This window comes from Canis aureus, chromosome 8, assembly GCF_053574225.1.
Source record: "Canis aureus isolate CA01 chromosome 8, VMU_Caureus_v.1.0, whole genome shotgun sequence".
NCBI classification, from domain to species: Eukaryota; Metazoa; Chordata; class Mammalia; order Carnivora; family Canidae; genus Canis; species Canis aureus.
The window spans coordinates 13,928,043-13,951,770 of record NC_135618.1 but is presented as its reverse complement, the minus strand read 5'-3'; the positions used below and the strand labels follow the sequence as shown (position 1 = coordinate 13,951,770).

Here is a 23,728-nt window from a genome sequence, read left to right as displayed (position 1 = left end):
GTAATAGGAAACAAACAGAACATCTCTTTTTGCTAATTATTGCTTTTCATACAAATGTGCCATCTTCCTCACCTTTCTCAGTATTACATATTAGATAATGTCAAACTTTTTATGACCACGAGAGTGACTATGTTTTAAAATATAAGTAATGCTTTTACTCTTAGTGTCTTCATAAAGAATGGTGGTATAAAAAATAATGTTTAGAATTAAGTATTTTTAGTGAAAAAGGTATTTGAAATAAAAATTTTTGTGGTAGGAAAATAGGTGTTCAAAATTTAATCTAGTATTAAAGTTCATTAATTATAACTCTGAAAAGAGATTTTTGTGGCAAATATAAATGGCTCTTTTTATTCACAGTTTTTAGGTCTCAGTTACAATGTAAAGTACTTAAGTTATATAGAATTTACCCCATCCAGTGTTTATGAAAATGGAACTCTTTGTACTGCTATGTTGCCAATAGCCAAGCATTTGTCATTAAGATTTTGAAACTGCACAATAGTATCCCTGCTGTTGTAATTAAAAAAAAAAAAAAATGCTATCAAAGGCACAAATCAAAGTTACTATACATTTAAAAATTTCAAGAGTTTGTAGCTGCTTATAATTAGTATCAAAATTTATAATCACATATTGTAATGGAAATCAGTTCCTTCTCCAATTTTGGCATACATAAATTTATTAGCAAAATAAAACATGTTATGATAATATTATGGCAAAATTACTATGTTAAGCTTACTTTTTAAAATGCGACTTGAGGGCAGCCCTGGTGGCTCAGCGGTTCAGCACCACCTACAGCCCCGGGCCTGATTCTAGAGACCCAGGATCAAGTCCCATGTCAGGCTCCCTGCATGGAGCCTGCTTCTCCCTCTGCCTGTGTCTCCGCCTCTCTCTCTCTCCTCTCTGTGTATTCTCATGAATAAATAAATAAAATCTTAAAAAAAAAAATGCGACTTGAAAGTTTAATGCTGTTTTACAGTTTCTGAAGTAGTAAATTACCTGGGCAAGAATCATGATTTTATATAACAGGACTTATAAATTGTAGAAAATTTTAAATATTCCTTACCGGAGCAGGATTTTCCCATTTCTTTAGAAAGTCTTCTTTGGCTTTGGCTAGAAACTCTTTCACTGAAAATATAATTAAAACAAAAACAAAAACAAATTTTATCTTGTAAGAATATTTATATTACATGTAAATATACTTTAAAAACAAACTTAGTCAACTATTGTTACCATGAAACATATATTCATACCCATGATAAACTAGAGAACTATTTAATTCCTCTAAACAAGAAGCAAATATTTTCAATTTTTAAGGATCTCTAATACTATTCTATATGGGGATCACTTTCATAATTCAAATCTAATAATAAAAATACTGTTCCTGAAAACATATCTGAAAGTAATGTAATAAAGCTAGAAATCAATCTAGGACAAAATATTAATTGTAAATAAGCCAGCAGTGATATTAACAAAGCTATTAAATATAAGAACTGAAGACATCTGGATGAACTCATTGATTGGTGGAATTTCAAATATAACTGAGTTAACTTTGATAAAAGGCTGTTTTCAGGTATAAGGATTTATGTTATTAGATTTGTGTTTTCTCTACCGAGAGTAGAAAGAAAAGGAAAAAACAAAGGCAACACATAAAGGATACCCACAAAGACTGAAAAAAAAAAAAAGAACAAAATACCAAAAAAACCCCCATCCAAACAGCTTACAAAATCTCATTCTAAATTTGAGCAAAACTAAATGCCTGAATGCCTAATTTAAAATGAACACTAATATAAAGCATTCAAAAACAGATGTTTATCTAGTGATCAATAATAATAGTACATTAGCAAACTGTGGTTTGAAGTTTTAGGATTTGTTAAATGATAAACCATTCAAAAGTTTTCCTTTTTCATTTTCTTTTCACAAAGTTTCCATATTGACTTCTGTTTACAAAATGACTTAGAGTTTAAAAACAAATAGGAAAAAGATTCCAGAGATAAGCATCATTAGCATAATGTATTCTTGTTCCTACAGTCAGGTATGAGAGCAAACCTGGTCTTTCAAGAAGTACTTATTTTAGTGTTTCTTTTGTTTGGAAATTCCCAATATTTTCCTGATATCTAAATCTATAAATAAAGAAGACAATAGAATTTAAGTGGTGTTGAAATAGTACAAAGTTTGGCAAAATGAACTTAGAGTGGAACACTGGCATTTACTTCAGAAATGATGATGATGATGATGATGATGATGATGAAGAAGAAAAGACAAAGCTAATAGTGGAAGTGAGGGACTCACAAATCTTTGATAAGATCATCTAACAATGTAGTGTAATTAAAGTGAGGCAGGCATTTTAAGATATACATTATTATTTCATCCTTTACCTTTGTAAAGTACCTTTGCCAAAACACTGCTGCTAACCAAAAAAGGCTGTTGGCATTCTCGATGTTTTGAGATTTCAAAATGGTGATGACAAGCACCAAGAGCAGATACTAGTTTTTAAGTAACACTGGAGTGTTCATTTCTGAAGACATTATTTTACTACTTCATATAAACTGTCACATGTATTTTGCTGTAAAATACTCTCAAAATACCTATTTTAGAAAATTTGAGAAAAATAAATTTCAAAAGTAGAATCTTCTCTTTGTATAAAAAGCTCATCCACCAAAACAATGAATCAAATAATTGTACCTAATTATGCAAATATGAACTAATTCTTCCTGAGGGTGGATTTGGGGGTGGAAAAGTCTTACATTTTCAGTTTATGATGGTTGAAGTCATCCTACTTCTAAAAGTTAATGTACTAGTTACAACTGAAGAAGAGTGGTTTTAGAAGATTGTATTTAATTTCATTTTATTTATTTATTCTTTTCATGGAGCAGACATATTTGCAATAGCACTGACTTACAGATGACAGCTATAATAAATTAAAAACATAATCCTGCTAAATGCAACTGTGGCTTTTAAGAAACAACAACTTATAATTCTCAAAATATACATTTGATTTCTTTTGAAAAGTATTTTTGGTTATCTTCTATTTATAGAACTTGCACATCAAGTTGTGGTATAAACTCTCCAGATGCCTGCATGAGTATAGATAATTTGGAGACAAGGAAGAGAAAGAGAAAGAAAGAAAAATCCTAACATCCGTTTCAGCTTCTCCTGTCACTTCCTGCTAAGTGGATCTGGAGTTAAGAAAAAAGTAACTGGAAAAAAAAGAAGAAAAAAGAAAAAAGTAACTGGTCAAAGGAAGGACTGTCGGTATTTGCCAAAGACTACACTGAAGGAAAATTTCCTTTTCCCTGCTTCGTGTATGAGCTAGAAGAAAAATTTTAGGTACTACTTAATTTCATTCACTAAGAGGATATTCAGGAAATTCTTTGAAATAGTCTCTGTACTCATCAATATTCCAGTTCACTGCTAAGTAATGTTATAGAAAGTAACAGTTCTCAAAAAGGTCTTACATGAAAATGATCAGAAATGGGTAGTAGGAATCAAAGATATTAAATTTTGTGAATTATTTCAACAAATAAAGAGATACCCTTTTAGAGTAAGCATAAGTATTAGTTATAATGTCATTAAACAGATCCATGAAGCAAACTCTATTCCTGAAACATTTTTTGTCACTTAAGTATATGTAGACACATAAACTCTCTAGTTCATATGTGCATTATTTAGATGCAAAGAGGAGTATAGTGAACTCTGTAAAAATAGAAGTTAACCAAATATACGTTATAAGTATAAACACCAGAAATAAAATATTTTACAATATGCTGGGTTATAAATAAGCTCTAAAACAATAGGCAATCTAGAACCACTTATATTCGCTTTGGTTTTTACTATTTTTAGATGGTGGTGAATTTTACTTTCTAAATGTTTTTCTCTGGTTATTTAAAAAATTGATATCCACTGACATAAGGAGTTGGCAGCTAATTAACAAAATGAGTAGTGAGAAAGACAGCCAAATTCAAATATTGCAGTACATACAATCCAGAGTTCTCTATAAAGCATATACCTGAAGTTCTCAAATTATCTGGTTTTCTTCTTGTACTCTAATATGTGCATAATATCTATATTTAAGCATTTGAACCATTCTGATATCCTGAAACAACCGTAAGTTTTGGAAGTTGGCATATCTGAGTTAGAATGTTGGCTCTAATACTTCTTAGGTACATGATTATGGGTAACTAAGTACCTAATGGTGATTAGTAACTCTCCTTAGGAAAAGATTTCAATGAAGAATTTTTCTGCAAATATATTTTATTCTGTACTGGTCAATAATGGACTACAGAAAATGAAAAGGACATATGAAAAATTAAATCAATTTCTCCCTAGGAGTATACAGTTCAATTATATATATTTCCAAAAAAATTTATTTTCTTATCTATCTTATTCTTTAAAGATATCACATTGCATTCAAAATAAATGAGTATACCAAAGGAATCTATTCCCACAAATAGGACTGAATGATTACCCACACTCATGAGATAAAGAAAGAAGAAATGAAGTGACAGTTTTTATGTGTTTCCACAAGTACATAAAAAATTTAATTCTTATTGCCCTCAAAATAGTTTTGAATATACTGATACACGGGACACAGCTTAAAAACTAGATTACAAAGTTCATTTAGGAAAATTCATTAAAACGTCAAGTAAGGCATATATTTACTCCATGTTATGCAGATAATCCTACAATGAATAAGAATGCTTCACTAATTACATTTAGTAAATATATTTATTAGGCACTTTTGGAATGTGTTAAATATACTTACATTACTGCTTATTATAAAAAGAGCATGTTATTAGTTATAGTATGCCATTATCTAATGCTTAAAAGAGGTTGTCATTCATGGTTGTAAGAAGAGTTTAGAAATCTATTACTATACAGATTACAACTACTTTGATGTTAAGTTCTTCGGTTTCTTTGTAATAAGATATCACCTCCCTTTTTAACATATCTTTTACAATAAAAACACAACTTTATTTAATGGATGTCAGAAAAAATAAAGAGAAAATAGAGCAATACAGATTATAAACTTTGTAGCGTAAATATCCAATGAAAATATTAGCTGTATTGTTCAAAAATTTACAACAGTATATTTTCTTTGAAGAAAACCCATTCATTAACCTGGATTATCTAATTTAAGTGGTGTGTATTAATCTGTCTTCTGCTACCCTATACAACTCCCACTACTTTACAGTGTTATGGTTATTGTTTCTAAAATATCACGTAAGAAACTGCCATATAAAACATTTCTATACATTCAACTCAACACTAAACCATTTCCTCTATCAACTAAAATATTTAATTAACTGTATACTTTATAAAAACATAACTTATGAGGAGCAGAACAACTTGCAAACAACCAAATAAAAAGTTTAAAGGTAACATTTGTTTTATTAAAAAGTAGTTGCCTACCAGATACTTCTGAAGAGGAGCAAGCTGGTATCCCAAAAAAATAAATTAAACAATGATTAAATAACACTCACAAAAAACAACATATTAGCATGATGTCACCTATACACAATTCTCAGAGTATTATGTACAGAAAACATTAATATGGAAACTCAGTTTTTTGACATATTCAAAGAGGGCTTTTTAAAATTAAATTGTTAAGAAATTCTATCAGTAATTTTTGTTTAGTGTCAAAATCAATACCATTCTAATTCTCCCTAAACAACTAACAAAAACTTTAACTCTCATAGCAATAGCGCTAATAATGTTAAGTAGTGTATACTGAAATACACATCCTGCAACTATTGCAATGCCATCCCTGGACTCCTATTATTTATTTGAAAATCCACTGTAGGAATGACACTAGTAATTATAACACTTTCTAATTCCCTTTTGAAAGACATTAGTGTCTGTCAGGCATTTAATTTCTTGGTGCTAATTTAACCATCTTTCAACATTTATTGAATAGCACTGTTTAGTGGTGCCAGACACTGAGCTAGGCTTTGGGAATACTACAAAGAATAAACATATCTTCACTGTTAAAGAAGTGAGAAGCTAATGGGGAGACAGCTGAACCATTATAATGCCATGTCAAAGATTACAACTAAGGAAATTATAAGGTACTACAAGAGCTCAAAAGAGGAAATTCTTAGGTAAAGTAGGGCATAAGAGGATACAGCATTTATGCTGAGTCTTCAAGGACAGAGTTCCTCCAATAGAAACAGTTAAGGAAGAAGATCTAGGCTGGAATGATCTTGTATAAAAGCTATAGAGGAAGCAGCATGGCTTATCCAGCAATGGCAACTGACTTGGATAGCTGCAGCATAGGGTTAGAAGTGTGTAGCAACAGTGAGGGGTGAAGTGTATATAGGTACTCCCAATCATGAGAGTAACTATTTGCCATGGGGATGCTTTTCAATGTGTAGGAAGGAATGAGAGTAAACTGAGTTATTCACAATTGCTAGACTCTATTTCTTCTGGGAAACAGGAGGCAAGATCATTTGCTAAGGAAGAGGGGGCCAGATGGAGTAAGGAGCATTTAACCATGAGGAATTTGAGGCCTGGTTTAAACCTTTATGGCTATCTACGTAGGGAACAGGGAAGAGGGCTATTCCTCTAAAATTTCCCATTAGGAAAAGAAAAAGTATTAGGTACTATAAACAATGGTATGTTTCTTAATATATATTTTTGTAATAATAGTTAAATTTTTTTTTCACGGAACAGACTGTAATTCATGGGCCTCTTTGCAATTAAATTATTTTCATCCTCCTCCTTTATCTTAATGACAGCATTAGTCTACTTAAGAGTTATTTAGTATATATCCATCAGAAAGCACAGAACAGGATGGAAACTGAGGGATGGAAACTTGCTATGAAAAGAGCAAGTTCTATGAACAAAAATAGAAGAGTACAATACCTTCCAAAACCTCTGGAAAGTGTAAATCTAGTTGAGTGTAATAGTCTGTCTTATGCCATCCCTATATCAAACACCCACCTCTTTGGAGCTCTTCAATTGTTATTTCGAAGAATAACCCCCACACACATACACTGTACTACAAATATTTTCAGTAAACTAAATATAAAACATTCTAGTTGCCACAAAATACCTAATAAAATTCCAATTTACAGCAACAAAGCAACAGAATTATTCTGTAAAAAATGGTTTCCTACCAGATGCTTCTGATGATTTGCGTGCTTGATCAAAAAGAATAAATAAGTTAAATAGATTAAATAACACATAGCATACCCACAAGAAGTAACCCATTCATATATGTTCATTAGTATATTTATGTATAGAATGAAAAATACTTGGGCATACATATTTAAAAGTGTTACATATAAGGATTACAACACATTCTCTGGAAATATATATTTTTTAACCAACCAAACCCTGTTCTGGACATGTGTTAATGAAATCTCATATTCTTTCCCTTTAATGTGAAGACCAGTTGTGTTCACTTTATTGAAGGGACACTTTATTTGCTTCACCATACTTAAGCATGTATCACTCAGAGCAAGTTCACTGGAATCTTAAAAAGGATAGTGAGTATAAAAAACAACTTTAATTACTACAGTTGTATTTATGCATTTCAGTGGATTGGGACCATGCCTAATTTTGCTATCTGAGATATCATTTAGTCTTGCATAAAGTCAAACATGAATGGCTGTTTAGAAATTTAATAAGCAATAAAAACTATATTTCCTATTGCAATATCTATTTTACTCTTCTTTTTTCTTATGCTTTTTTATTGTTAATTCCTTATAAAGTCTTGGTTACAAGTGAACAGTATAACTGACTTTCACTAAACTGTTAAAAAAATAAAGTTTTTTGTGAAATATATATATTTAAATAATCAAATTACAGAAACACATTTATTTATTTAATTAGTATTCTTGGAGAGATGGATATACCATGAATCCACATGTCATTCACAACTAATGACATGTACATGCTTCTTCTCCCAAGTTGCTCTTGATTTAGGGATGCTGTGGATTTTCTAGGCCATCTAAGTCATGTTTGATTAGAGATATTCCCCGTAGGATTTTGAAATAAAAACTTTAAATTTACAGCTATAAATGACTCAAAATTGCATGGTAATTTTTTCCCTTACAAGTCTTATTATACTATTGTATTCCTGGTCTTTAGAGTTTGGGTTACTATTGTAAATGGGGGAATTTTTTAAAAATTACCATTTGTTTATTGCTTATGTATGGTTGATGTTTATATATTGATCTTATTTAACTGTCAAACTCTTTTATTAATTCTAAAATAACACTGGTAGATTCTCTTGAATTCTCTCTGCAGAAAATCACCTGTCATCTGTGAATGACGACAATTTTGTTCCCTCCATTTTTTTTGTCTTATTTTGCAGGTTATGACTAACAGTTCAATACTGTACAGAAACAGACAATGAGCATCCTTTTCCCGTTTCTAACTTCAGAGAAAATGTTTCTAATTAATTTTCTTTTCCCATACATTGTAAAGCTATACTTGACTCAATAAATAAATTTTAGAGTTTCTCCTCTTTTTCAATTCTTTGGAAGATTTTGTACAAGGCTGACACTTTTGTTCTTTGACTATATCCTAGAACTTGACTGCCCAGTCTTAATTCTGTTGAGTTTTGAATGAAGATTTTAATTATGATTACATTTTAAATAGGTAGAGTTCTCATCAGTTCTTTTAAGTCTTTCCCATGAACCTTTAGTTCTGATGGATTTTAAGTTTCTATTTTACTGAGTTTTGCTCATCTTCATTAGTTTTTTCTTCTTTGGATGAACCATGTTGTGCTTACTCTAACTTATTTACTTGAATACTTAAATCATTAATGTCTTTCTTCTTTCCTGATATAAGCATTTAAAAATTTGTCTCTAAATCCACTTTAGCTGCACCCCACAAGGTTTCATACACATGAATTTTAATTTTATATTTTGAGTGTATTCGTGACCTGAGTTATTTGAATTTTTTAAATCATTAAATGTAATATTTGTGTTTGTTAATCTGTTAAGTCTTTTTTACTGTTTAAATTTAGTTGCTTTGTGATCAGAGATCATGGTCTATATATCAATTCTTTAAAATATTTTGAATATATTTAGTTGTATAGTCAGTTTTGTAAGTGTTCTATATATATCTGCATATCCTCCAACTAGTGAGTGAGAGTTTTCTATAAATACCCATGAATCTTACATATTTACAATTTCTCCTTTTCTAAATGGGTCAATTTTGTTTTCTATGTTTTGAGGTTTTGTTAGAGATGCATAATCTCTTTTTTTCTCATTTTATATTTCTTTTTTATGTGATTATTAATTTTAAATGGTAGTTTGTAACAATTCCACTCCCTGACATCTTGGAAGGGTATGATCCCACTGTGTCTGCTGAATATTGTTTGTAGTAGATGTGTATGTGTATCTAGTTTGATTCTGGATTGTGAATTTAAAGTTCAGTTGGGCTTTATCTGTGAGAAACCTGCAGGGCTCGACTTGAGGATATATTTTATATTAGCTTCTGCCTGGCATTCAGCAGATGTTACTAGTCTGGGACTGTTACAATAATGTATTTTATTTTATTGGTGATTCTTAGGCTACATAATTAATAGAGATTAAAACATGAAATTTACTAGAGAAGCAGTTGATTACAAACTCTCGGGAGAGGCATCCCACACACATGCACACATACTCCTTCCTCCCATGTCCCCAGGAATCTAAGCCAAGAAATACAAGCTTCCTTATTTTCTCCATGTATCAGTGGAGAGGGTTTATTTTCTATGTTTTCACTGAGGTTACAATCCTTTGAAGATCCTAGCTTCATGTAGGAGTCTAAAAAATCCCAAGATGCATGGATTGAGTAAATTATCTTCTGTCTCTGTGAGATCATTTAAAATGAAAGCTCCTTGGTTAGCCAAGGTATGAAAATCTCCTCAGGGTAGTCAAAATATGCTCCTCTTGACAACTATGGTTTCAATTTACCACTCCACTTTTTGTACACTAAGGATTTCTATCATATTCTTGTAAATTCAGGTATTCATGCAAAGGGATGCTTGTTATATTTTATTTACATTTCTAGATGCTGTTGTATTATCATTAATTTTTGTTTTAGAAAACTTCAAACTATCTAATCTAAAATGTTGGATATTTTTCCTTTTTAAGACAAGCTTTGTATTAAGTTGCAAGATGCAAAGATAACTAGTTTGTAGAGTTTTCTATCTTTGAAATTCAAAACTTCTATCAGGATATATTTAGGTGTTGGTGTTTCTGTTAATCTTTGTCAAAAGATAATGAGCTCATTGAAGCTATAGATCAGGTTTTTTTTTTTTTTTCAACTAAGAAGTTTCCCTGAATCATATTTTTTATTATTACTATTTTATTAGTCATGGTCTGTTCTGAAGGAATGGTATTCATTCAATTGTGTAGAGTTTCCTACTCAACATATTTTTACCTCATAATTTTTAACCTGTCCATTCCCCCTAGATTCTGATAGGTTTTATCAACTGAGTTCTCCACATCATTAATTTGCTTTTCTGCAGTGATTATTTTGCTCTTTATTGCTTCTAATGCAGCTTTATGTTCTGCAAATGCCAGGTTCATTTTCTTAAAACCAATCCTAATAATTTCTTTTTTTTTCTTGCCTGTTGGCCAGTTCTTTTTTGTCTTACTTTCTTGTCTTTTTTTTTTTAAATCTTATCTTTCAAGTGAACACACATTTATGTTCACTTGGAATTTTTAAGAATTCAACACAGATACTACTGTAATTTCTTACTTTTAAACTCTCTCCAACATATTTTCTAAATATAAGTTCACTACTCTTTTCCTCTTGAAGTCTGTGATTTATCCTTTAATGATGCATAATCTCATTCATAGACTCCATGTTGTTGCTCTTCTTGTTTATCCATTTATAAACAATGAGAAACCTTTCAAAACTTTACAAATGCCCCCACATAAGATAGATCCTCTCACCTCCTATTTTGGTATGTTAGAGTCAACTTCTCAGACCCTTTGATTAGTACATATTATCAGTTAAATAATTCAGAGACTCTCAGAAATGGGAATGGAGCCAGGACTATAGGGTTTTTTGCTGGTGGTGATGCCCACCACATCAGGGAAGAGCCCTGCTGTATTTTTTTAAGTTTTCACATTTTCAGCTTGGAATAGGCTAACAAATTCTTGGCTGTCCCATAACTGTTTTAAAATGAAAGTAATCACTAGTGTTGGATCTTCTACTCATCTCCCCCAGTTTTTCTTCTAACTTCATCCATCCCTCCAAGTTAGTGGGGGTGAAAGTATTATTTATTAATTTTCCATGAAGGCTAAGCTACTCAAGTAAAACAGACTTTGGTGTCTGATCTTCAATCTGATACTGTGTATTTCTGGGCAAGTACACTTTCTTAATTCTAGAACTGATACACTTCTTCCAGTTTTGTGTTCTTATATCTTTAATCTAGAAAACAGAGACCTAGAAAGGGCAGTGATATAAATGCTTTTTGCTCAAGTCTTTAACTTTTGTGTCATTCATAAAAGTTAACCTTCTTCAGAGATCTGCCCTCCACTGCAGTGAGGCCAATAAGAGTTCTCTTCTGGAATTTTCAAATAAGGGTGCTAGTTCTATTCTGATAAGCATATGAATAAAAAAATAAAACATATGACTGATATTTTTCATTGATAAGAAAAGTACTCAAATATGGGTAATTTTTAATCATTCATTTATTTTATAAGAATTTATGAATTCATTACTACATTTGGTACACTGGGGTAACTTAACTACATTTGCACTTCTGGAAACACAGAGATTAACTCAGCACTACCTGTGACTTAAGGAGTTCAAAGTTTGGAGACTGGAAACCAACATGCTTAGTACATAATTTCAGTATACTACAAATAATTGTTATAGTTTATAAGTCTGTTTTAGGACTATAGGAGAATCACCTAACTCTATAGAGCCAATGATGAAGGCACTGAAAACCATAGCTGGCTTTCATAATTTTTATGATAGAGGATATAACTATGAAAAAGTAGCAAGGAATAATATGTAGTATAGTATGGGCAGATCAAAATTTGATGAGAGAGATGTAGATAAGTAAAGCCAGAAAGGCAGGTCATTGATCCTACATGTCTTACTTTCATTATCTTAGAGAAAATAAGGAATAGCTGGAAGTTTTCATGTTGGGTTATGAAATATGCACATTGGGATTTTAAAAATGGCAGCATGTTATATGTCCGTCTGGAGGGATATTAAAGTGGAAGCTGAGAAGCTAGTGAAGCAATTACCAGAAGAGGACTGAGAATATACAGAATGCCTAATCTTAAGCATTCCAAGTGTTAGGGTGACTAGAGAAAATTGAGTGATTTCTGATTGAATCAATAGAAATTAATGACAGAGTGCCTTCCTGGGGTGGGATTAAAAACAAGTTAGGAATTACCGTAGTTTCTGTTTTAAGTTCCCACATGGGCACGGGGATCATTAACAGAAATGAGAATCAATGAAAAAGGAGTAGATTCGGGATGGAAAGAGAAAATTCACGTTTGGGTTGAATGTTCAGGTAACAACTGAAGATGTGGGCATGGATGAGATCATTTAGAGAGAATACAGCATTAAGAGAGGGCCAAAGATAGATTCTCAGAGAAACCTGACACTTAATAGGCAGGAAGGAGAAAGAGTAGCTTTTTAAATAGAAAAATACCACATGCATATAAATACCACATGTATAGCTATAAACTCAGGTAAAAAGGACCAGCATTTGTTTATTTTTACAAATAAAATTATGCTTCACTGTGATTTCCCATATTTTGAAATGGCTAATGCTTGTAATTACTTAGGACAGGAGTAAAATTAGATGAAATTGGACAAGATTGAAAAAGTCAGAATGTCATTGTAGACATTCTGTCTACTAAGAGTCCTATAAGGACAAGCCAATATGGTCAAATATATCAAATATTATTGGAATAATCCATAGATTCTTCAAAGGGAAACAAGTAATAGAAAAGCAGCAACAATTTTCTTTAGCTAAAACCAATACATCCAACTGTAAAACCTCTAGAATGCCACAGTGGTAACCTAAAAATTCTGTCTTAAACCAAACTTTCAAAGAGAAAACACTCATTGGCCAGAGTCAAAGAAATCTAACATTTTAAGTATGATAACCAGGTATATTCAATTTTGATATCCATAGAAATCCTAAGGAATGTTAACATGTTGATTTTGTAATATTAGCCCAAATTTAAAACAGTAGATTAGAAGAATCTATCTACTAACAGGAAAATAACAATAACAATTCTTAATATCTTGCATATAAAAATGTCCTTTAATGTCTAATATCATTTTGTAAACAAATATCTAACTGTTGAAGAGGCTTATATTTTATGGCAGCAGGATAAAAAAATATTTACTGGCAATGAAGTGATCTCCAATTATGGAAGAAAAGGTATATTTATATTTATTTTGAATTCTATCATTATATAGGAAAAATCCAACTCTCTCAGGTTCTGGATTCCAATTCCAAATCCCTTAAGTGTAAATTATAGACTGTTATAAGAAAAACAATATAGCCCTTCTAAAAATGTACCGGAATCAAAGATTAACTTACAAACATCCTCTTTTTAGTTAAGCAAAAAGATGCTAATGAATTATGCTCTAAGCAAATATTTCTCACTCTAACAACAGGATATCTATTTTTAGCTGCAGGTTTGGCTTAAAGTGAACAGCTTTTACCCTATGATAAACTGCAGTATATACTGTAGGATATTTTCTCAAAAAACATTTATGGAAATGTTTTAAAAAAAAGTAATATTACAAAAACAAAAAAAGGAAACTAATGATCACAAACGTACTTTTGTAACAAATTATTTCCCCCGAAAAAGTATCTCTGAAAAATTTTAACAAAGCCTCCAAAACCAAAATGCACATATTTATTTCATTATTAAATCTTTATTTCTCAGTGAACTATAGTTAAAAGCAACCAATAAATCAACAAAATTCTGGCAGCATCTTATTCAAGATTAATATTTTTTAAAGATTACCAAAAGGTAACAAAAATTAATATTAGAATGATAAACCAATAAAATGGAAAGTTCAATGATCTTCAGGATCAGATACTAAAAAGAAATTCTTCTCTTATCATGGTGGGTCTTTTACTCACTAATTTGTGACACAGTAACAACAGTATTTAATGAATACAATAAATCAATCCATAAAGAAAATTAGAAACTGATTACTGGTATTGACTATTAATAGTTGTTTTACTTGTTCACAGTTCTCAATGGATTTTAAAAGCAAATTACTATAATTCCAAAATGCAAAAGCATCAACAGAAAATGTAATTCACTGTGGCCCTGGCTTTACAATTTCCCCCTTAGAAAATATTTTTTCCTCATAGTTAAATATTAAAAAAAAATATAAATATATATAGCTGCAGAGGCTCAGAGAGCATACTTACCACTCATGATGAAAACCAACCTTTCCAAAACATATTGCTCAAAACAACAATCCAACAGCAAAGGGAGTTATGCTAATCTCTAGAGGTAGAAGAACCGATGGTGTAAACACATACACTGGAACATGCAGCACACAGAAAATGAAAATAGCTTTCTTTTGTTTAAAAAAGAAAACCCCCTAGAAGCAAAGCATAACTGCCCAGCATGAGATATCAGTAGTAAACATCAGATTAATGCCAAAGATGTCTATAACTAGATTTAATTTCTTTCAAGCTGGTTATCCTAGCCTCTTTCATATACCACTAGAAAAACTCAAAATGGCAGGGAGAAAATGTTCAAACCAGGATGTATAAGATGTTCTCAATTATATCAGCATGAGTTGTTACCACGGCAACATTAGACCAGCATTATCGGTTCACTTGTAACCAAGGAGTAGCTTTTCTAAAGCTTTAATCAAGCAAGACAAATAAAATATCTTTTTATTTTAGAGCCACATGATTTAAAAATTACCACGTTTCTTAAATTTAAGCACTTATCTACCCTTTTTACATCTTTCAAAGCTATAAAAAAATTGCTGTTTTCTTCAAATACTCACACAATCCCATGTTGAACCTGGCAAGGAACAAACAGCAGAATGATTGCACCTAAACGTCTTTCAATTACACCAGCTCTTACTGCTAGCTGTGGACCTCACTGATATTAAAATGCTGTGTGCTGTTGCTAGTGACTATTGGCGATGAATCTTATTGCCCAGATCGCTGATAGCTTTCATTTTTCATGAGCCAGAAAGCTATACTGCAGCACAAATGTTAACCATTTAAACATTCTGTATTATGGAAGAAACAAAATACAACGCTATATTTCTTCATTTATAAAGCAGAATCATAAAATAATTTACTATAAACTTCTGTTAAATTCAGCATTACAAACAGTGTCAGATGCCACTTACGTGGTTTTCAAAAAAGGATAATATACACAAGTTACTAGAGATCACTGTTGAAGTGTAAAATTCTTTACATCAAAAAGGATGAAGATGACAGATTGTATAGCAAGGTGGGCAGACTGGATAACATGGTGAACAGACTGTTCTGATTCCCAGAGACCTAAATTTTGTACCAAAATGGTACAAAGGATAGAATGGTACCTTGTTAAATGGAACTTCAGCAAGTGAACTTGCCATTTTAAAAGCTGCTAGGTGAGACAGGACTTCTGGTGATGGGGGAATGAAGAAGTCAGCAAATCTTTTCTCTAAGAAACAGCTAAGAAGCTGAACAAAATTGTCAAAAACAACAACTTTATGGCTCTGGAAATCTAGCAATCACAAAATAATAAATTGAGAAGCATGTATTCATGAGAAACAGCTAAGCTTTGTATAAGAACAGTGGGAGTCTGTGGTGGTCTTGCTTGGTGCTGCTCCTGTTCCCTCAATAGCTTAGTCAGGGGAGTATTTCTCTCAGGTGGGGCTGGCCATGACAACCAGCAGCTTTGCTGCCAGAGAGGGCTGACGTGATATACAGAGGAGGCCAAAAAAATTCCACATATGATGCTGTAAATAAAAAAAGCAAACTCTAGGAAATTAATAGGGAAAGTGTCCAGCTTTGCTAGTCTAAAGTTGTGGCCTTGGTAGGGGTGAGCAGCAGACTGTAGCCTAGCAAAAAATTTAACACAGAAAATGGAAATGAGAGAATCAAGGAGGATGTAAATAAGCTCTTCACATATCCTGGCTAGCTAGGAAGCTATTCCAAGAGGGCCCTACAGAAAGTTAAAGCTGGTACAGACTTGAAAACTGCCTGAACATGAATGTGCCCCTCACTCCACTAATAGCTCCATCAGCACAGATTTCTTTAAACCTCTGATCAATCAACGAATAACCATCAAGTTATACACAGAGTAATCCCTAGCAGAGAAATCAGCAGCCAGACACCATGAGGGACAGACCATATATTAAGGCCAAAACATAATTAAAAATAAATAAAAATAACCAGGAAATAAAAAAATAATCAGAATCCAGAACTGCTAAAAATATCATTTTTTAAAAATCGATTTTTGACAAAAAATTATATAATCCATAATGAAAGAAAAAGCAGTCAATAGAAAATGTCTCTGGATAGGTCAAGATATAGGATTTAGCAGACAAAAGACTTTAAAACAGCTATTATAAATATATCAAAGAATAAAAGGAAATGTTTAAAGAATTAAAGGAAAATGTAATGGCAATGATATAATAATGTTTCAGTACATAAAGAGAAACTATTTACAACATAAAAATTATAGACTTTCAAAGTACAATAACCAAAATTTACATAGGCCCAAGAGAAGATCTGAGGAGGGCAAAGTATGAATCAATGAATGTGAAGATAGATCAATACAAATATCCATACTGAAAAATACAGAGAACAAGAGGTAGAAAAAAATAAATGAACAAAACCTCACAAATCTGTAGGACAGCAAAGGTTTTAACATACATGTAATAGAAATCCTAGAAGGTGAGGAGAAAGACAAAGGGCAAAGAAAAAATATTCAAAGAAATAAAGGTTGAAAATCCAATTGGATGGAAAACACTACCCCACAGATCCAAAAGTTCAAATAATACCAACTAGAATAAACACAAAGAGATCCATACCTAGACACATCATACTCAAGTTTTTGAAAGACAAAGAGAAAATATTAAAAGCAGGAGAAAAATGACTAATCATGTACAAGGAAAGAGCAATAGGATTCATGATGAGTTCTTATCAGAAATAGGTTAGAAGGCAATGGAATGATATATTCAGAGAGTGCTAAAAGAAAAAAGAAACAAACCTGTTAACAAAAATTTTCTATCCAAAACATTATTCTCCAAAAACAAAGGTAGATAGACATTCCCAAATAAACAACAGCTGAGAATGTTTGTTGCAAGCAGAAATACTTAATGATGCCCTTCAGGGTGAAAGGAAATGACATTAGAAAATACTCAAATTGACAGGAAGAAATGAAGAATACCGGAAATGGTAAAAATAAAAGTAAAAGACTTTACAAATACATACTTTTCTGTCTTCTCTTAATTTCTTAAAAGGACTTAAATTGTATGAAATTGCATTGCTGGGATTACAGAAAGATACACATAATATATATGAAAATAATAATAGAGATGGAGAAGAAATTGAGCTATTATGGATCAAAATAACTACATTTTACTAGAATTAAGTCAGTACTATCTTGAAGTAGACTGTGATAAGGTAAAATGTGCATTATAACTCCTAAATCATTAAGAAAATATCTTTTAAAAATTTAGTTAAAAAACAAAGAAGAATTAAAATGGGACCTAACAAATATTTAACACTAAAGATATAAAAGAGAGACACAACAAAAAATATAAGACATATAGAAAACAAATAGCACAATGGAAGATGTAAATCCAACCATAACAATTATTACACATTGGATGTGAATGGAATAAAGACACATCAAAAGGAAGAAATTATCAGACTGGATTAAAAAAAGCAAGGTCCAACTATACGCCATCTACAAAAGCCAGATTTAAGCTATAAATAGGTTGAAAGTAAAAGAAAAAGATATACCATGCAAATAGTAACCATAAAACAGTGGAGTATCTAAATCAGTATCAGACAAAAAGGAATTTAAGAGAAAAAAAATAGTATTTATGACAAAAAAGACATTTCATAATAATAAAAGGGCCAATACATTTGAGATTAAATAATTATAAATGTATATGCACTTAACAAGACAGCACCCAACATACTAAAACAAAAAAGAAAGAATTGAAAGGAAAACTAGATAATTCAACAATTATAGTTGAAGACTTCAATATTCCCCCTCTCAATAGTTCATGAAAAAACTAGACAAATACTCAGCAAATATAGAGAAAATTTGAATAATACCATTAAAATTTGACATTTATAAAACACAGCACCTACCATCATCAAAATATTTAGTGTTTTCAAGCACACATGGAAATTCCCATACTAAGCATATGCTAAATAATCTATTAATCTGAAAGGACTAAAAATCATTCAAAATATGTTCTCTGATCACAGCAGTATTAAATTAAAAATCAACAACAAAAAATCTGGAAATCCCCAAATATTTGGATTTAAATCACAAAGAAATCGAAAGGGCAATTAGAAAATGTTTTGAACTGAATATAGAAACACCTATAAGAAATCAACATTTATGAAATGTAGATACAGCAGAGCTTAGAGGGAAATTTGTAGATTTAAACACCTATATTAGAAAAGAAGAAAGGTCTCAAAGGGTATTTTAAGCTTCCACCTTAAGAAACTCAACAAAGAAGATCACATTAAGCCAAAACCAAACAGCAGATCAGAGCAAAATTCAATGAAACAGAAAACAGAAAAACAACAGAAGAAATGAATAACCAAAAATTTTACTGATAAACCATAAGCTAGACTGATGGAACATTAAAACTCACAAAAACATAACAAAACAAAATAAAATAGAGAAGATACTAATTACCCATATCAAAAATGAAAAGACAACATCATCACTGACACTAGGGAAATTTTAAAAATTATAAGGGAATACTATAAAACTTTATTTTGATTATATAACTTAGATGAACTGGACAAATTCATAGAAGGACACGTTACTGAAACTAACTCAAGAAGAAATAGAAAATCTGAAAAGATCTATGAACAAATTAAAGTGTTGAATTAGTAATAAAATTTTTTCCCACAAAGAAAAGCACATGTCCATATGGTTTCATTAGGGGATTCTATGAAACATCCAAAGATATAATACCAATCCTACATAAACTTTTACAGAATATAGAGGAGGATGTGACACTTTCCAATTTATCCTATAATGTCCAATACCAAAACAAGACAAAACTGGACAAAGATTAAAAGAAAATTACAGGGTAGCCCAAGTGGCTCAGCGGTTTAGCACCACATTCAGCCCAGGGCCTGATCCTGGAGACCCAAGATCAAGTCCCACGTCAGGTTCCCTGCATGGAGCCTGCTTCTCCCTCTGTCTGTGTCTCTGCCTCTCTCTCTCTCTCTCTCTGTCTCTCATGAATAAATAATTAAAATCTTAAAAGAAAATACAGACTAATATCCACTACAATGCAAATACCCTTTCCGAATTATTAATAAACCTAATCCAGCAGTATATAAAAAGGATTATATACCATGACCATGTAGGATTTATCCCAGGATGGTTCAGCATTGAAAACCAATTAATGAAATATACTTTATTAATAAAAGACAAAACTATGTAATCATGTGAATAAATGAGGAAGCAGCATTCCATAAAATTCAACACCTGTCATAAAAGCTTTCAACAAACTAGGAGGGAACTTCATCAAGCTGATAAAGGGCATGTGTGTGGGGGGGCATGCTATAGCTTATTATATCATATATAATGGTGAAAGATGGAGGGTTTTCCCCCTAAGACTGGGAATAAGGCAAGGATGTCTGCACTCACCACTTCTATGCAATTTTGTATTAGAAGTTCTAGCCAGTGCAATAAGGTAAGAAAAAAGGCAGACAGATTGATAAGAAAGAAAGCTATCTTTATTTGCAGATGACTTGATTCTATTTGTAGAAAATTCTAAGGAATCTACAAAGAAATTACTAGAACTAATAAATGAGTTTATTAACATCATAGGATGTAAGATTAATATACAAAAATCAATAACATTTTAATATACTAGGGACAAACAATCCAAACATAAAAGAAACTACTCCATTCACAATAGTATTAACAGAAATAAAATATTTAAAAATCAATTTTAATAAGACTTCCTCACTAAAAAATAGAAAATACTGCATAGAAATTAAAGAACATCTATCTATAAAATGGAGAAATATTTCATCTGCACGGATCATAACATTCAATATTGTTAAAATAGCAATTCTTTACAAATTAATCTATAGATTGAGAAAATCCCAGACTTTTTCTTTTTTTTTAAGAAACTGATAGCTGATGCTAAAACCTGGATTTAAAAAGTGCAGTAAAGGGCACCTGAGTGGCTCAGTTGGTTAAGCATCTGCCTTCAGCTCAGGTCATGATCCCAGGGTTCTGGGATCGAGTTCCGCATCAGGGTCCTTGCTCAGCGGGGAGCCTCCTTCTCTCTCTCCTCCCCACTCATGATCTCTCTCACTATCTCTGTCTCTCTCTCTCTCTAATAAAATCTTTAAAAAAACTGTATAACTTTATGAAGGGGAAAAAAAAAACTTCACTCTGTACCTCACCTCATATACAAAACAACCCAAAAAAGGGATTTTTAGATGAAAGCTGAGAAATACCATGAGGATCAAACAAAATGTAATTGTGAGCTACATCTGAGTTACAGACAACCAGTTTGCTATCCCTGGACAAGATGTTCAGGAGAGGACGGCTGATTTTGGTACACTGTGGGGGAAGGGCTAAAGATAATCTTGTCAAACATTCAACCTGCCATGGAAGTCAGGGTCAGGAGGCATGTAAGTATAAATTAAGGAAACTAAATCCTGTGAATATCCCTTGGATAAGCATAACACTGAAAAGGATAATCATTCTCCTATTAAGAACCACTAAGGTCTCCGCAAGAATCAGTGTCATCACATCAAAAGCAAGGATACATCCATCAGATTCTTTGGGACCAGGATTAAACCATGAAACCATGTAGCAGTGGCAAAAATCAATCGAAGCTAAAAATGAGACCATTAGCTTGTATACTAATCAAAATACTTATCTCTTTCCTCATTTACACTTTGAAAGGAAGATTAGCCTCTCTGTAATGAGTAAACTTCAAAAGTTTAGCAATACGTGAAGGGGGCTGGAAGGAGACACAAAGAAAAGAGCTACTTACTTAGCAGTCCTGTTAATATGAACAGAAGAGTGCAAGTGATTAATCTGAATATTTAAAGGATGAAACATTACTTGTATCCTAGTGGGCCATACTGATTATACAACTAGTGAAAAACAGAGTTAAAAACAGCCATTATTTTAGGACTTTGCAAGTAATATTCAATCCTTCAGAGAATATATCACTCCATTTTCAATCTATTAGATCTTTTGGATGGCATCTTATTTCCAAAGTTCTCTTTCTAGCCTGTTGGTCTTCTTGGTCCTCATAATATACATGTTGTCTCAGCATCTAACAGGAAACCTAAGATACAAACCTTTGCTATAGAAGCCAGAGACCTGTTTTTCCAACGCAAATTTAGAAAGATTTCACAAAATAGCTACCAAAAGCATGAGCTCTGGAGCCAGACTGCCTAGGTTCAAATTTCTTCCTTTCGATATGTTACCTTGAAGAAATTACTGTCCCTTAATGTGCTTTAGATTATAGTCTGTTGATTACCAAGGAATATCTAATGATAATGCTCTATTCAGTAACTAAAACATATCTCTCAGACCATTTGCTATTAATAATTGACCAATTTTGAAAAGTGGAAAATTTTTATAAACACTAATAATAAAGGAGAAAATAAAGCATGTTTGATGTGCCAGAAAATTACACTAGGGAATTTGAATGTCTTCTCTGAATACTGAAGCAAATTTAACTCCAAAAGGATATATTACTTGTATATCTGGGGTGCAATTAATTTAATACAAAAGCCTTAAAACAGTCATAACAGTTTTCTAAATTTTCCTATAAAATATAAAAATAATGCATTCAAAGATTTAGCTACAAAGATGTTTATCACAGTGTTTTTAAATATAATAGCAAAAATTAAAAGCAATCTAGATGGTCAGTGTTCAGTTGAATAAATTGTGGTGTGTCCTTACAACTGAATGCAAAATAAGCCATCTAAAAAGATACTGTGGAACATGTTGAGCAAAAATGTTATGAAATATTGTATACTAAAAGATCCAAATTTAGTGGCTGGTGGAAATTTATTTATGCAAAAAACAGACTATATATACAAAAGATGATAGCAGTGGTTATCTTTTGGTGGGATTGTGTGATTTTTAAAATATTTTTCTCTGTTTTTTTCTAAGGTTTGCAAATTTTCCCCAATGAAGGTATGTTATTTGGTAATCAAGTTAAAATAGTCCTAGGGAAAAAGTGTTTCTCAAACTTTGACATACATATGAATCAGCTAGGTAATTCTGTTAAAATGCAGATTCTGACTCAGTTTTGATAGGGCCTGAGAGTCTTCTTTTCTAACAGGCTTCTCAGTGATGCTAATGCTATTGGATTGGCAACAGACTTTGTGTAGCACATTACCTAGAATATATACTTAATCTTCCTTCTCTAACGATGTAGTATGTAGTATGTAGCCATGTAGTATGGCTATTCTTGTAAAACACAAGCAAATAAAAGCTACTCTTTATGTTATTACACTTGATATACTATTTGGGATTACTAAATAGCCCATGGAAACATTTTCTAATTTTAAATTATTTAATATCCCAATTGGTTGAATATAAGGTCTGCTGAGTATTCAAATTCTTTTTTTTTTTTTTTAAGATTTTATTTATTTATTCATGATAGTCACAGAGAGAGAGAGAGAGAGAGGCAGAGACACAGGCAGAGAGAGAAGCGGGCTCCATGCAGGGAGCCCGATGTGGGATTCGATCCCGGGTCTCCAGGATCGCGCCCTGGGCCAAAGGCAGGCGCCAAACCGCTGCGCCACCCAGGGATCCCGAGTATTCAAATTCTTATAAGCAATCACGATAAAAATACATAGATAACACTGAAGAGTTTAGTGCCTCTGGAATGTGGTATTTTCTAGGTTTCAGGTCAGCATTTTACTGATTTTGGTTAATGACCATAAGGCCTTTGAAATAAATTGCAAAGATCATAATAGAACAAATTAGAGAAAGCTTGTTAGTTTAAGACCATAGTGATATTTAATGGAAATCTAATAAAAAAAAAAAAAACTCAGTGTTTATTGAGAACTGTGCTGGCAATAGCAAAAATAAATGGAAAAATTTATGCCCGCTAGCAGTTCAAAGCCAAATAGCGGAGGTAGGTAACTTAAGGACTAATGTAATATAACTTTAAATCTATAAAATAAACCATAACTGAAGTGGACATAAGATGATAGGAGAATACAGGAAGCAATTATGAATTCTAATTGAATGAAAAACAGTAAAGGAATGCTTTGGTGATTTTGTTAGAGATAATATTTGAACAGAGTCTGAAAATACGAGCAGATCTCACCACTGGTAGAGGTAAGGAAAAGGAATCCCAGGTAGAAGAACCATCTTAAATTAGCACTATTATTGTAAAGGGAATCCAGTGTCTGACTAGATTTGCCATGGTCATGTAGTGACCAAAAGTCTTAGTTGTAATTACCTGCCCAGCTCAAATAGAAAATGTATAGTATCCAAAAAACCTCTCCTTTCAGTTGAATAAGCAAGTTAACTTTTATTATGCTTGTTAAAATTAAAATTCTTTAGGTGCTTTT

At 31.9% G+C, this 23,728-nt stretch overlaps 1 protein-coding gene and 1 long non-coding RNA gene across 11 annotated transcripts in view; one reads left to right on the top strand and one right to left on the bottom strand.

Moving 5' to 3' along the window:
• Positions 1-23,728, bottom strand: part of PRKACB (protein kinase cAMP-activated catalytic subunit beta) — a 112,041-nt gene that overhangs the window by 34,233 nt on the left and 54,080 nt on the right. For 2 of the 9 annotated variants that reach the window (XM_077905218.1, XM_077905209.1), the window contains exon 2: positions 1,061-1,122. In XM_077905218.1, the coding sequence (XP_077761344.1) occupies positions 1,061-1,122 (62 nt within the window). Of the gene's footprint in view, positions 1-1,060; positions 1,123-5,406; positions 5,431-7,112; positions 7,137-14,365; positions 14,686-14,958; positions 15,105-23,728 lie in introns of those variants that run through there. The other 7 variants (XM_077905210.1, XM_077905211.1, XM_077905212.1 and 4 more) reach the window with 7 other exon arrangements.
• LOC144318341 (uncharacterized) overlaps positions 1-23,728 on the top strand; it is a 68,366-nt gene that overhangs the window by 34,281 nt on the left and 10,357 nt on the right. For both annotated transcript variants that reach the window (XR_013384211.1, XR_013384210.1), the window contains one exon: positions 3,033-3,324. This is a non-coding gene — a long non-coding RNA (uncharacterized LOC144318341). The remainder of the gene's footprint in view (positions 1-3,032; positions 3,325-23,728) is intronic.